At 37.3% G+C, this 14,589-nt stretch overlaps 1 protein-coding gene across 1 annotated transcript in view; it reads left to right on the top strand.

Annotated features, from left to right (window-relative positions):
• The window catches only part of LOC136885349 (uncharacterized), a 32,760-nt gene extending 18,924 nt beyond the window's left edge, over positions 1–13,836 (top strand). Inside the window, exons 5-6 of the mRNA XM_067157862.2 lie at positions 9,372–9,562; positions 13,814–13,836. Of these exons, the coding sequence (XP_067013963.2) occupies positions 9,372–9,562; positions 13,814–13,836 (214 nt within the window). The remainder of the gene's footprint in view (positions 1–9,371; positions 9,563–13,813) is intronic.
• Positions 13,837–14,589: the final 753 nt, after the last annotated feature.

The raw sequence follows: 14,589 nt of genomic DNA, 5'->3' as shown, positions 1-14,589 counted from the left end.
ACTAATCGCCCGTACATATATCAAAAATAGATAGCATAGTAATTGAAAATAGTTCTGATCAAATATTCAGTATCCAATAAATATATTCATAACATAATCAAGTAAAATCTAATTTAACCACTTGACGTACTTTGATGGATCTCTCCGTCCTGGCTCTCGACTGCACTCCGGTACAAAGACGGATCTCTCCGTCCGCGCGTAGTGTTTATTTCCAGACCCGCTCCAAGCCGGTTTCCTTTGTGAAAGGATTTGATATTAGTAAGGTAACCTCTTGACAGATGGAATCGCTGTTTTATTCCATTGATGTATTCGATAAACACGTCTGTGCAGTTATTTCGCAGAAAGAATAACCAGTATCTTAGCAACATCGTAAGCGAAATCATGGCTGCCTCTGTGTTGAGTGACGAAGCGATTATATGGGAATTTTTAGAAGAGAATGACATTGATATAGAAATAAGCGACAAAGAATTTAGTGGATATGGAAAGTAGTGAATGTAGTTTGTGTGATAGAAACCTTAGCGCTGGTAGGGGTGAACAAAGTGCTGTTTTGCCATCAAATATGTCACTGAATTTTAGGCCTACAACTGATGCTGCACCAGCGGCTTCTAATAATGTTTTACATGATAGGGAATGGAACTGGGAGCACGTAGTAATACTACAGAGAATCATTCATGCATCGCAAGTGGTGAAATAGTGTTTTCCAAAGGCACCTAGGACAATGCCCGAACGAACTACAAGTTGTGAACGAATTTCTAACAGCAGACTTTTCGGGAACATCTAACCAATGAGGTAAATGCTTATGCAAGTAAACGTCTTGTATCGGCTGCCGAGGATATAAATAGGGTAATGTCATTTGGAAAGGAACACTGGTTTCCTGTATCTGTGGATGAAATAAAGGCCAGTTTACCTTGAAGTGGTAATGTATGATAGAAAAAAGACGTTCAGACTCAATCTTGTTGTTGACTACAACTGGGGAAAGTGTGGTGTTGATTCCCATGACCAGAGACTCCTTGATGAGGAAGTATGTAAAAGGATACAAAAAATATACTTTTACATGCTAGATATGACACTTCTGAATTCCAACATCAATCATCCCCTCCTCAACCATGAAAAGAAGTGAGTAGGCTTTTCCACCTTCCGGATCAATTTGGCCGAACAGCTGTTGGCAAGTGTGACCTTGCCTGACTATCCAAAATAAGGCACCCAAGCCCTGGGTATACACCAATGAGACTTCAAGAGAAGCACTGGGGACACTTTCCGACCAAAATACCCCCAACAACGAAGAAGGTCATCCCATCACGGAGATGCAAAGTCTGTGTGACACGGGGTCTGAGGAAGGAATCTTCATTTGAATGCCAACGGTGCAAGGTGGCGATGCACGAATATGACTCTTTTATGACGTACCATATTCATAAAGACTTCACAAAGTACATCTGACAGTAGTTTGGATATTTCCTTTCATTGCGTTGCTGTAAAGCATGCCTTTTCAGTGTCGGTGATAATATCATGTAAAGTAATGAAAACAAATGGTTCACCAAGGCAAAAATAAGTTCAGTTAAATGGTATGTGAATGGGTTAACATCAATCTATTTTATCTCAGTTTTTCACCAATTGCTTTTAATTTTATACCTTCAAGACAGTAATTTATATTTATTGAAGTATACCAACAGATCACCAGAATTTTCAAGTGTTGTGTTATATCCTGAACATAGTGCCTTATTTTAGTGTATATTGAATATTGGACAGAACAATTTTCAAGTATTATGCTATCTATTTTTGTTATATGTATAGCCAATTAGTTTTGAATTGTTTTAAGATCTTATGGCTGGTGATAGGCTGAAACCAGTACCACGATTAAAATAAATTGAAGTACTGATTTTATATTGAATTTATTAGGTGGATTACCTTATTTGCTTACAACAATACTTATTATATGCTGATGCATTTTGAACATGCAACCAGCATCATCTTCAGAGCAGTAAAAAGAGATTTTAGTGGCAACTGTCACTCCGTAGTAAGTAGTAGCAGCAATTAGGGAGTGTGAGGGAGAAATAATATTCCATTTTAGCCAGCTGATTTTTTTTATAAAGCTTTGGCAGACTGAACAATCTAACAGTTATTAAAAACTTTGCATGAAACTACAAATTATGAAGAAAGCAATTTGTACAGTCCTTATTGAATTTCAGCTAATTCCTTCCTTTAATTGTTAAGAAAAATACTTGGTAGAAATATGCACAAAATATCATTCATCACAGCTAACAGATTCGTACAGCGCCACAGCAAGTATTGGAGACACACGCAGCAGCGTGTAGCATGTGCTGTAAGGAAGGATAGTAGGGGTATTTACTTTTGCCAAAGTCATGGACACTGGGGTATGATTCACCTGCTTACCATGTGCATACATCAGTCTGGCAGTCTCACTCAGTAAATATATTTGTGCAGTTCTATCTAGTGTCTGTTCTTTTGTTATTATGAAGTTGAATACGAAATGACATTTTAATTGTATAATCATGCCAAACTAATATTTAATTGCCATATATGTCTAATTATTGCTCCTTTGATGAAAGTTTTATTGTATAGTATTATTATTACTTCTCTAAATTTGGTATACTTAACCTTTACGTCTCTATCAAAATTTGCTCAGAGAGCATCAAAATACTTACCATTTTGTAGATTTTTTCAATTTTTATGCCCTTACACCCCTGCTATAGCCCTAAATTGGGTACTTTTTTATGCTTATACATTTGTTGCCCCCACTTCTAACTCAAAATTGCTGCTACATGTAGTAACTAGACTCAAGATAGACCCTGTTAGAAATGTAGTTCATTCCAGGGCCTCCAGAGTTAAAGAGAAAGATGCTGAAGAGTTACTCTGTATATAGCCATCCTCATTGTTAAAATTATTCAGAGGTTTAACAATTTTTGTTGCCTCACAAATGATTCTAGGTATAAAATATTTCTCTCTGGAAATGACAGAAGTTACATCAAGAATGATTTGATGGATATTATGTATGGCATGTTCTGCTGCAGCTGACTTCTCTGGCTGGCAGAGACCTAAGTGCCTGCAATGTTCCTTAACCCTCATTGCTACCGTCCTACATGTTTGTCGAACATAAACCTATCCACAGGAGTAAGGAATCATATATATCCCAGCTCAGTTTAAACCAATAAGATCTTTAACAGATCACAAGCAAGTGCCTATGATATTATTGTGCTTAAAGAAAGTCTTGATATTGTGCCTTCTGAGAATTTTGCCAACCCTATCCATTACAAGTTGTCCATTTCATGACCGTATCGATGTTTAATCAAGAAGTAAGTATAAATAACCACCTAATCGATACTTTATTAATGCCTCAGGCAAAATTGAATAAAATTAAAACTTACAGGACAGTTCTTTATTTATACAGCTGATGAGGACCACTAAGTGGTCGAAACATGTCCTGTAAGTTTTAATTTTATTCAATTTTGCCTGAGGCATTAATAAAGTATCGATTAGGTGCTTATTTATACTTACTTCTTAACCCTATCCATGACAGATTTTATTGTATAGAGAGAAAGACAGACTTGGATGATGAGAATCACATAACAATTTGTCTTTTGGCTTAGGGTATAGCATTTCATCGATCTGTTTCCTTGAGTATTCTTTGTTCAGGAAAGTTCTGGTTAGGAACTCAAGTTCACCATTCAACTTATCCTTCTCACAAACCTTCTTTGCTTGGCTAATAAGTATGCTTTTGGCAAGGATATATAACTTGTGGATCATGGCTACCCTCCATGTTTAACTCTTCAGCATCCTTCACCTTGAATCTGGGGACCCTGGAATGAACTACAATTCTAACAGGGTGTCTCTATCTTGATTCTAGTTACTATGGAGTGGTAGTTGCCACTAAAATCTTTGTTATTGCTCTGAAGACAATCCTGGTTGCAGGCTCAAAATGCGTCGGCAGATAATAAGTATTACACGACCTATCATTTTCAAAATGATATATTATGAAACTGTTTTCTTCAGTTTCAACTTAGTTAATATATAACAACGAGGTTCTTCGGTGCAGAATTCACAAATTTGACTATTTTATGGCCTTTCTATTGATTAAGCTTATGGAAATAAGTGCACCAGGTTGTTGATTGTTCCACCCTGTGAATGTTTATTATAACATCATTAATTTAATCAACCATGGGTTGTACATGTTTTGAAAAATGGCAGTTTTCTTCATCAGTGATAATGACATCATATTATCTAAGACCCTTTATCAGTGATTACAATTAAAACATGTTCACTAAAAGTTGCTCTGTTTGTTCTTGATTTAATGCAAAAACTCACTTTAAAAGTTTTTATAAAATGGCACCACTATTATATGAATGAAGTCAAATGTAGGAATTCACTAAAGACTACAGTCTTGATTGCTTGGAGTTTCTAAAAGTACTTATAGTCCAGCTACAATGATAAAACCATCTTCTCCTTCAAATTTTTAGTTATCTGTATCTTATACCTTATTTAAAGAATACTGTCCCTTTTTATATGCTTCAGTATAGCAACCTCATTCTATGATAAATTCTAGCCCAGTTTAAACCAGAACTGATCCACCAACCCTGCTGTGTCTTTGAAATGTGATGAGTATGCCAGGTAGACCTTCTTATTTCTAAAATAAGAATAAAGTCTATGTTGAAAGTATCATAATCAAAAACTGCTATAATATTCCTACTATCTATTTAAGGCATTTTATTTTTTCCTTCCAATATATTTGATAGCCCTCTGGTTTCAAAAGTATGCATAACAGCTTGCTGGAGTTCCACCAGACGTCAGCAAGAGTACCACATGGAGTATATTGTCATGTATGTACTCAGTGGTTAGAAACAATAAAATGGTAACATCCACGAACATGTAACATTTTTAGACAATAAATCTGTTTGTATGGGACAATGTTAATTCTGTCATATACCATGCAAGCTACCTACTAGGTTTTGGTCACTGGCAGCTCTGAATATGTTTTTCTGTAGTTCCCTATTTTTCACACCAGGCAAATGAAAGCACTGTTTCTTAAGGTCACAGTAGAAAAGATTATTATAATAACAATAATGGTGTGTGGCCTCTGAAGGGGGCAGGTGCAGGTCTTCCGAGTTGATGCCCTATCGGTGACCTGCGCATCTGTGAGGATTGGGCCCCCCTGTGGTGAATTCTAATGATGAAGACGGCACACACACCCAGCCCCTGAGCTAATGAAGCCTAAAATCCCTGAACCATCAAGGAATCTAACCCAGGACATCCTGGACTAAAAGCCAGCATGCTAATCATTTTGCCGTGAAAATAGACATAACAATAATAATAATCTTCTTGTAATTTAATATATTATATAACCTGTCGGGATACCCAGTAAATTAATATTGATGGATATAGGGAGAATCGACATGCAAATTTTTCACACTGAATGTAGTGCTTTCTGTTTGTTAAATTCTCTGTTCCAAATCAACATCCTTGACTTCAAAATGAATATACCATCTATTTGTAATAATAAATGACTGCTCCTTGTTTAAAATATATATTGTAAACCAGATGTATTTTCTGAGAGGATAAAATGATTCTGTATTTGTGGAGAACTGTGAAAATGAAGATTAATGTACACAGATGCTTGTAAGCATAAATATGCTGTAGATTTTCTGCTACATAAAATCACTGTACTATCTTTTATTATTATTGAACTTCAGTTCTTAACTCTGTGAATATTAACACGTTGAGTGCCAGACCGATTTTCATAGGCTTGCCGTCTAGTGCCGTGAGCTAATAACATCGAGTTATTCCCTGGTGCCAAAACGTTCACAGGCTTAACCAAGCAAATGATCGCTGATATGAGGATGTATTTATGATATATTAGGTTAACTTATTATGTATATTAGGTAAAATATTGCGACCCCATATGGGGTCGTATTGGTCATTACGAACTGTACACGTACACGCGCCCCCATATGGGGTCGTACTTATACAGTAGTTACTGTCCCGACGCTCGGTCATACTTACATTTTCATTTGCGGGGACGCGTTATATGCTGTTGATTATGATAGATATGTTATCTTGTTCATACTGGAGCCGTTAAAATGTACGATCTCCGATTTAAGGTCAGGAAATGTTTGTAAATGACGATCTTCCGATTTTAGGTTAGGAAATTTTCGTATAGAATATAGTTATATAAAGTAGTGAAAATCATGTGAATTTGGTAAATTAGGATGTAACAGAATAACATTATAAGAAGAATTAGTAGTTACGGAATATTGAAAAAGTATACAATTTTTTTGTATAACTTTCAATATGAGTAAGAGAAGCTGGCAGCACTGGTTGTGTACATGGGAAACCAGTGACTACATCGTAGAAGACGGTCATAATTGTTGCAACAGCTGGCTTGGAAACCTGGAGTACAGTGGGGAAGTGTGTGCTGAAGACTGTAATTCATGAATGTGGTTGAACGTGTGAGATCGATATTTGCTGTATACTGGGTTCAAAACCACTGTAACTAAATACTTTGTCTGCACCATCATTGTCCGACTTGTTCGATATATCGTCCAGACAGTCTGCACTAAGTCTTTTACTGGTCGATTTACTCGTAACGACTTAAAAAAGAAAAGGAAACTCACAGCACTGCACACTTACATAAACAACCCTTGCGTGAGATAGACAATGACTTTGTCACCCCACAAAGCACTCTTGACGTACCCATATGGGGTCGCGCCAAAACAGGAATTGAGAAATGGAAGGTGGACTATGCACGTACTTTAAATAGACGACCAGCAGATGGCAGGAAGAGACTTTATACATCTTCGAAACACATACTTACTGCGCACCCAAATGGGTTTGCACAGTTCTCGATTTAGAATGAACGTACGACCCCATATGGGGACGTGAGGTTCAAAAACTTGGCTACTCTCACGTACCCATATGGGGTCGTATGGCACTCAACGTGTTAAGATTTCTTCAAACTGACATTTTGTTGTGTAGTACTTGTGCATAAGCAGATATATCCAAGCTAATTTCACATTGATATGGCCATTGAAAATGCATAATCTCGCAACCTATCTGCCAATTCTTTTATTTGGATTCACTCAGCGTGTGTGGTATTTGGTACAGCCTGTTTTCTTGTGTGTTTTGTTCAGCAATTTTTTTTGTATAGTTATTTATACTCTTTGTCTTTCTAATCATGAGATCAGGAGGGAGAAATTTTTGCAGCTCGTAAAGGGCAGTAAACCACAATTGTTGTGGACAGACTGCAAGTAGACATGACCACTCTATCATTGCCACTTAAATGTGATTGAGAATGGGACTCAAATTAAAAGTGTTTCTGAAATTGGTGAAGTGTTCCTTATGTAGCTTATATTATTATTTCTCTGCCAAACATTATCTGCAAGAAGTTTGTTATGTCCTCATTATCTTTTATTTGTAAGAATTTATTTTTCTCAGTTTATCATCATATGTATTTTTTGTGAATTTGATTTCAACGTGTTCTCATAACAAAATTTGCATTTCTGAGTATTAAATTTTATGATGGCCATCTCCCGTGGTTGTATTGCGATAGCATTTGATGCAATAGCAGAGTGCTGGCAATACAGATAAGGTGTTGGAGCACTGTTGTAGACTGCTAGTTTAGAAGTCGAGGCATTCAGTGGCATACCTCGTGTAGAACCTACCCAAATATTAATGCATAAAACACAGGTGTACCCTATTCATAGGTTATAAATGCCATGAGAATGCCATGTGAGTATGATTATCTGGGAATGAAGCTTCAAGTGTCAAAAGTTCTGACAACACCGGGCGAGTTGGCCGTGCGCGTAGAGGCGCGCGGCTGTGAGCTTGCATCCGGGAGATAGTAGGTTCGAATCCCACTATCGGCAGCCCTGAAGATGGTTTTCCGTGGTTTCCCATTTTCACACCAGGCAAATGCTGGGGCTGTACCTTAATTAAGGCCACGGCCGCTTCCTTCCAACTCCTAGGCCGTTCCCATCCCATCGTCGCCATAAGACCTATCTGAGTCGGTGCGACGTAAAGCCCCTAGCAAAAAAAAAAAAAAAAAAAAGTTCTGACAACCACTGTGCTGGTCAATTACTATATCAACATCATTAAATTGAAGTTGTTATTGAATTTTCAAAGTCACATTGTATTCTAAATCAACTTTCAAGCTATTCGGTCATGTTCCATACATGTAATACATTCACCACTGAAAATCACTGATATATATCAGCTAGATCAGCTCTGTCAACAATATTTAGTACTATTTAATAGCATTAACAGTGCTGATTTAGATATATAACAGTGTTTATCAGTGGTGAATAGATTGAAGTAAATACCTACCGAAAGAAATTAAACCGCAATGGTTAATTTAATAAATTAACTTATAGCATATGCTGAAGAGATGTCTAAGTACTGGACAAAAGTGGCCAACTGGACACCAGTGTGATCGAAACCCACAACCTCCCAGTTTCGGTTCTGTTCTTAACGTATATTCAAAGTTACATTTAAGTCGAAAGTTCATTTTGATCATTGGATTTACTTTTTCTTCTATCTAATCACATCTATTCAACTGATGTTCCAATACAGTTCCTTCTTATACCACCGTTATTTCCATCCAACAACCTTAACCTGAATGCATTTCATGCCATGTTTCAATCTTGGAATCACTTGTCCTCTTCAGTATCTTCCCATTGACCATCCTTCCTACATCTTCAGTCTGTTTATTTCTCTTGATTGTGTTTGACAGCTTGTCTAGTCTGATTTCTTTCCAGATATCCATGTTTCAAACTGCCAATTTCTCTCCAGACTTCTGTAACATATCACTGGTTTTATTTTTCCTACTGTGCCTTTTCATCCGTGTCCAGGTCTCTGCTATTTATGTCTGTACGGAACAATAGTACATCTTATATATCAGCTCTGGTGCATTTCTTTTCTTAATCATATTCCTCACAATCTCTAACAATAAATGTCCCGTTTGGTTACTCTTAATGACCTCCATGCTTAGTCCTACAGCCTACATCAGTTTGTTCCACCCTAGTTTTATTGTACCTTTTCTTTCTCCTCTAACTAGAACCATTGTCTTGCTCTTCTTGGTACTAACTTTAATTCCATGTTTACTAATATATTCACTGAACATGTCAAGTTAACCTTGAGACTGCATTCTATTAGCTTCTCACACTTAAATGTCAACAGCAAAAATTAACTCAGCTTCTGTTTCCATTTATTTTACCTTGTCACCTTCACAGCTTCATCCTATTGCTGTTAGAAATAGTAGTTGTGATGCACACCTTCCCATCTTAGACAAGTTACATTTTGAAGTTGTCATTAATATGTTAGTTATATTAGTATGTTTAAACAAGACTTTTTCTTATGTTCCCTAGTGACCTTCATTTGCCTGCAACATCATCATCAAACGGTCAAAAAAGTGCTCAAGATTTCACCTCAAATGACTATTTGAGGTATTCAGATGAACTTAACTATACATGTTGCCACTGTGAGAAAGTGTTTAAAACAACATCACATCTGAAGAAACATATAAGTGATACTCATAATCGCAAAGGTAGCTATGAATGTAAGGAATGCAACAGATTATTTACATGGCCTCAAAATTTAAGGGAACATGTCAAAATCCATCGTGGGAAGAGAGATTTCCAATGTACACTCTGTGGGAAATCCTTCCTCCGAGCCGTGGACGTCAGGAGGCATATGGTTGTTCATACGGGAAATAAAGCATATAAGTGTTCCGTATGCTCTAAGATGTTTAGTTTCGAATCGAATCTGAAAAAACACATGGAACTACATAGCGGTACAAGACCTTATTCCTGCAGTACATGCAATAAGTCCTTTGCGACGAAATGTAATTTGATTAAACATGTAATAAGACATACTGGTGTTCGTCCATTTAGTTGTTCCTATTGTGACAAGGCTTTCGTTGAATCTTTCAAAATGAAGCAACACTTAGTACGAGCACATTCTGCAGCAATCTTTCCGTGTTCACATTGTGGAAAGTCTTTCAATACTAGGAAAGAACTAGACATACACTTGTTGCATTATTCTGTGAAAAAAGAAAGCCCTTCTTTGACTTGAATAACAAACGATTTTTTTTCATGACTGTGACAGGCCAGAAATCATTTTGTTACTTGATATTATTTGAGGCAGTGCAGGTGCTGTGATTTCTAAAGAATTGTAAGTTCTTTTATGATGCTGGTGATGAAGAGATATTGATAATCGAGAATGATTTTTGGAACTGTGCAGGATAGGGATTGCTAGTGATGTTGCAGAACCCAGAATTGTATGCTTTGTTGAATATTCTAATATTGTACAAAAAATGAGAGCATGAAAGTATGTCATGTTCCTGTCCGACAATCCTCTTCTACTGCTTTTACCTCATGGGTGGAAACTGAGTTGCGCATGTGGCTTTGGCCATATTTTATGGCTGGTACCCTTCCTATGAAAATGAAAACCTACAACCTGTTTTCCAGTCATTGACCAGGTCAGTGTTGGTACCCTTCCTAATGTAACCATGAAAATGAAAACCTACAAGCTGTTTTCCAGCCTTTGACCGGGTCAGGGAAGTAATGAATGAACCATATATAGGCTATTAGTACGATGGGGTCGCCACTCCCAAAGTGATTTATTAATGACTGATAGATGTTATGAAATGAGAATGGAGAGTGTTGCTGGAATGAAAGATGACAGGGAAAACAGGAGTACCCGGAGAAAAACCTGTCCTGCCTCCGCTTTGTCCAGCACAAATCTCACATGGAATGACTGGGATTTGAACCACGGTATCCAGCGGTGAGAGGTTGACGCACTGACGTCTGAGCCACGGAGGCTCCCTAATGTAACCATATGTGGAGGTATATAATCACTATTGAGTGTTTCTGTAGTGGTTTGCAGTGGCATGTTGTGTGAATATATGAAGAGGTTAGCGTTCTCACGAACATTTGGTCTCCAAGCCAGAAGGATTAATTAGATGAGATTAAAACCCTTGTCCTGCCCGGGAATCGAATCTGGTACTCTCTGAACTGATGGCCTCAACACTGATGATTCAGCTATGGAGTTGGGCTCATGTCTGACAATATCCAGCCCAAAGCAGTGCTGGAAGGAAGACCTGAAAGATTTCATTAACCGGTAAACTCCGAAAGCGATCGCAACATGGACTGCTAAAAGTTTTTCAGAATTTTGTGAAACTGGATCAAAGTATTTAAAAAAAAGCCCAGTAATGTGAGGGAGATAGTGAAGTCAATGCATGATCTTCAGAGTCCTCAAATGCCAGTTTTGCTAAACCGTACCATACTTATTGAACAACTTAAACTGTCACACTGAAACTAAATACAATTCAACTACTGCAAGGAATGATTCAAGTTCTTCATTAATTGGTCCTTTGTTATCTAAATATTCTCTTACACCACCACTTTCTGTGAACTGCTTCCATTTAATTCAGCTTTTGCTTTGTGTGCATACTTACAAGATGCACTCACAATTTTTCCTTGAAAGATCATGCTTCTGACCAAAGTAGGCTAAACTATATTTACGTTCCTATCATGTAAAATGTATGTATATGCCCAGAAATCTGAATATCTGTAATACGTACAGACTTGTTTTCTTGAATGGCATAAGCCCATCTCATATCTATAAGTATGGGCCCTGAAAGCATCAGTGTTGACATCTGGATACAAATACAATGTTTGTTATGATGGATGCATAGTGATCTTCATACTTTTTTGTACACCATATTCAGTTGAGTAGTTAGTTACTCCTAGGCTAAGAGGTAAATGTCATTACATGTGTGTATGTTTTTTCTGTGTCCAGTATGTTGACTGTATGTTATGTGTTGTGTAGTGTGTGAAATGAGGCGGGAAAGTGTGAAACACTATATTTGTGCATAAACTACTCCTGTCAAAAAACACGGACTGTTCAAGGCTTAACAATCTATCCTGACTGCGAGACTGTCTCATTTTCTAAAATTGATGCCCGCCTGACCATCAGATGATAAAGATGCTGATTCCCATAGGAAACTTGAAATATTGGTTCTGAATTAGTAAATTTATAATACCAATATAGTTGGTACGTTATGAGACATTACCAATTTTCCAGGTAACTTATACCTTATTGCCAATGTTTTGCCCCAGTGTGCTAAGTTGGTCCCATCAGATGGTAAATAGCACACCCACCAAGACACATGGCTACTGCATATTGTGGAGGCCACTGCGTAGGCTACTACGAGCCACCGGCCGTGCCAATGCACTATGAGACTTTGTCTCATATTCAAAAATTGATGCTAACGTCTGGCCATCAGATGATAAAGATGTTGATTCTCATAGGGAACCTGAAATACTTGTTCCGAATGAGTAAATTTATAATACAAATATAGTTGGTATGTTATTGGGCATTATAAATTTTCCAGCTAACTCATTCCTAGTTGCCAGTGTTTCGTCCCAGAGTGCTAAGTTGGGCTATTGGGCTCATCACTTGGTAAATAGCACACCTACCAAGACTAGTGTATACCGTGGAGATCACTGCGTAGGCTACTTGGAGCCACCGGCAGTGCCAGTGTACTATGAGAGACTTTGTCTCATTTTCAAAAATTGATGCCTGCCTGGCCATCAGATGATAAAGATGTTGATTCCCAAAGGGAACCTGAAATATTGGTTCCAAATGAGTAAATTTAAAAACACCAATATAGTTGGTCTAAATTTTCTAGCTAACTCATTCCTGGTTGCCAGCATTTTGCTCCAGTGTGGTAAGTTGGGCTCCTCAGTTGGTAAATAGCACACCTACCAAGACGCATGGCTAGTGCATACCGTGTAGGCCATTGCATAGTCTACTTGGAGCCACCAGCAGTACCACTGCATTATGAGAGACTTTGTCTCATTTTCAAAAATTGATGCCTGTCTGGCCATCAGATGATAAAGATGTTCATTCCAAATGAGTAAATTTATAATACGAATAATGTTTGTCCATTATTGGACATCATAAATTTTCAGCTAACTGATTCCTGGTTGCCAGCATTTCACCGCAGTGTGCTAAGTTGGGCTCATCTGTTGGTAAATAGCACACCTTCTAAGACACATTGCTAGTGCATACCGTGGAGGCCACTGCGTAGGCCAGGCAGGCATCAATTTTTGAAAATGAGATAAAGTCTCTCATAGTGCAATGGCACTGCCAGTGGCTCTAAGTAGAAAATATTTCCAAAACAGGGGTAAGTAGGCCATTCCAATTGGGTAACTGAGTCCCCTGAACTGAATTACCCCAATAATGCATAATAAGTAAAATAAACTCCCATGTAGTTTCATATGTTTGTTTCAATTTTTTTCGGTAAAACCTGTTATATTAAGTCCTGTCATGTTGTCTAGACTTCTTGTTCCATATAAGATATTTCATCAAGTCTCATAAAAAAAATTACAATTATGTAAGCAAGAAAAGAGAAGCCTTCTGAGAAAAAAGGAAAGAAAGAAAAGGAAAATCAAAATCACAAGAAGTTCATTACAACTCTTCTAATGAAAATGTTTGTGATGTTTATGCTATCCAAGAAATAGAAGAAGACTATCTCAAAAGCTTCTCTGAGTATGTGGATGAAGATACAATTACACTTGAACCTGGTGAGTTTTCCAGTAGTTTCAGATTATATGAAGCAAAAACTTTACAGAAAGAGAATATAGGCTACATAGTTCCTTTTTTTACAAAAGACATTTGCAGTTAATGAAATTCAAAGAAACCAAAGCAGAATTCTACACTAGAGAGTTTGACATCGTACAGAAACTTCCACAACCGATAACAAGTAGTTCTGCTCAATTTAATGATATGATTGGTTTTGCAGCAGACCTCAGTGATCTAACTTAACATCCTCTAAGTATTCCTTAATATATGACAACTCAAATAGTATATCAGTCACTACTGATCTGCACTTAGGGAAGTTGCCCAGGTGGCAGATTACCTATCTGTTGTTTTCCTAGCCTTTTCTTAAATGATCACAAAGAAATTGGAAATTTATTGAACATCTCCCTTGGTAAGTTATTCCAATCTCTAACTCCCCTGCCTATAAAAGAAAATTTGCCCCAATTTGTCCTCATGAAATCCAGCTTTATCTTCATATTGCGATCTTCCCTACTTTTAAAGCCATCACTCAAACATATTCGTCTACTGATGTCATTCCATGCCGTCTCTCCACTGACAGCTTGGAACATACCACTTAGTCAAGTACCTCGTCTCCTTTCTCCCAAGTCTTCCCAGCCCAAACTTTGCAACATTTTTGTAACGATTTTTTCCAGTTCTTGAATCAAGTAACCCTGGTGAGGGTCCCATACACTGGACCCATAATCTAGTTGGGGTCTTAAAAGAGACTGATATTCCCTCTCCTTTACATCCTTACTACAACCCCTAATTACCCTCATAACCATGAGTAGAGATCTGTACTCTTTATTAATAATCTTTCTTTATATTAACACCTAGGTACTTACAATGATGTTTAAACTCAAATTTATTTTAGTTAGGCCTAATTACTTTGTCATTTATTTTTTATTTTCCTTTTCTTATTACTTTTTGTAATTTCATGGTAATAAACAATTGTAATTTCTTTGAATTTTTTGTCATTTG

Source organism: Anabrus simplex, chromosome 14, assembly GCF_040414725.1.
Source record: "Anabrus simplex isolate iqAnaSimp1 chromosome 14, ASM4041472v1, whole genome shotgun sequence".
Classification (NCBI taxonomy): Eukaryota; Metazoa; Arthropoda; class Insecta; order Orthoptera; family Tettigoniidae; genus Anabrus; species Anabrus simplex.
Note: the sequence above shows the minus strand (reverse complement) of the source record. Positions and strands in the feature narration are given on the sequence as shown.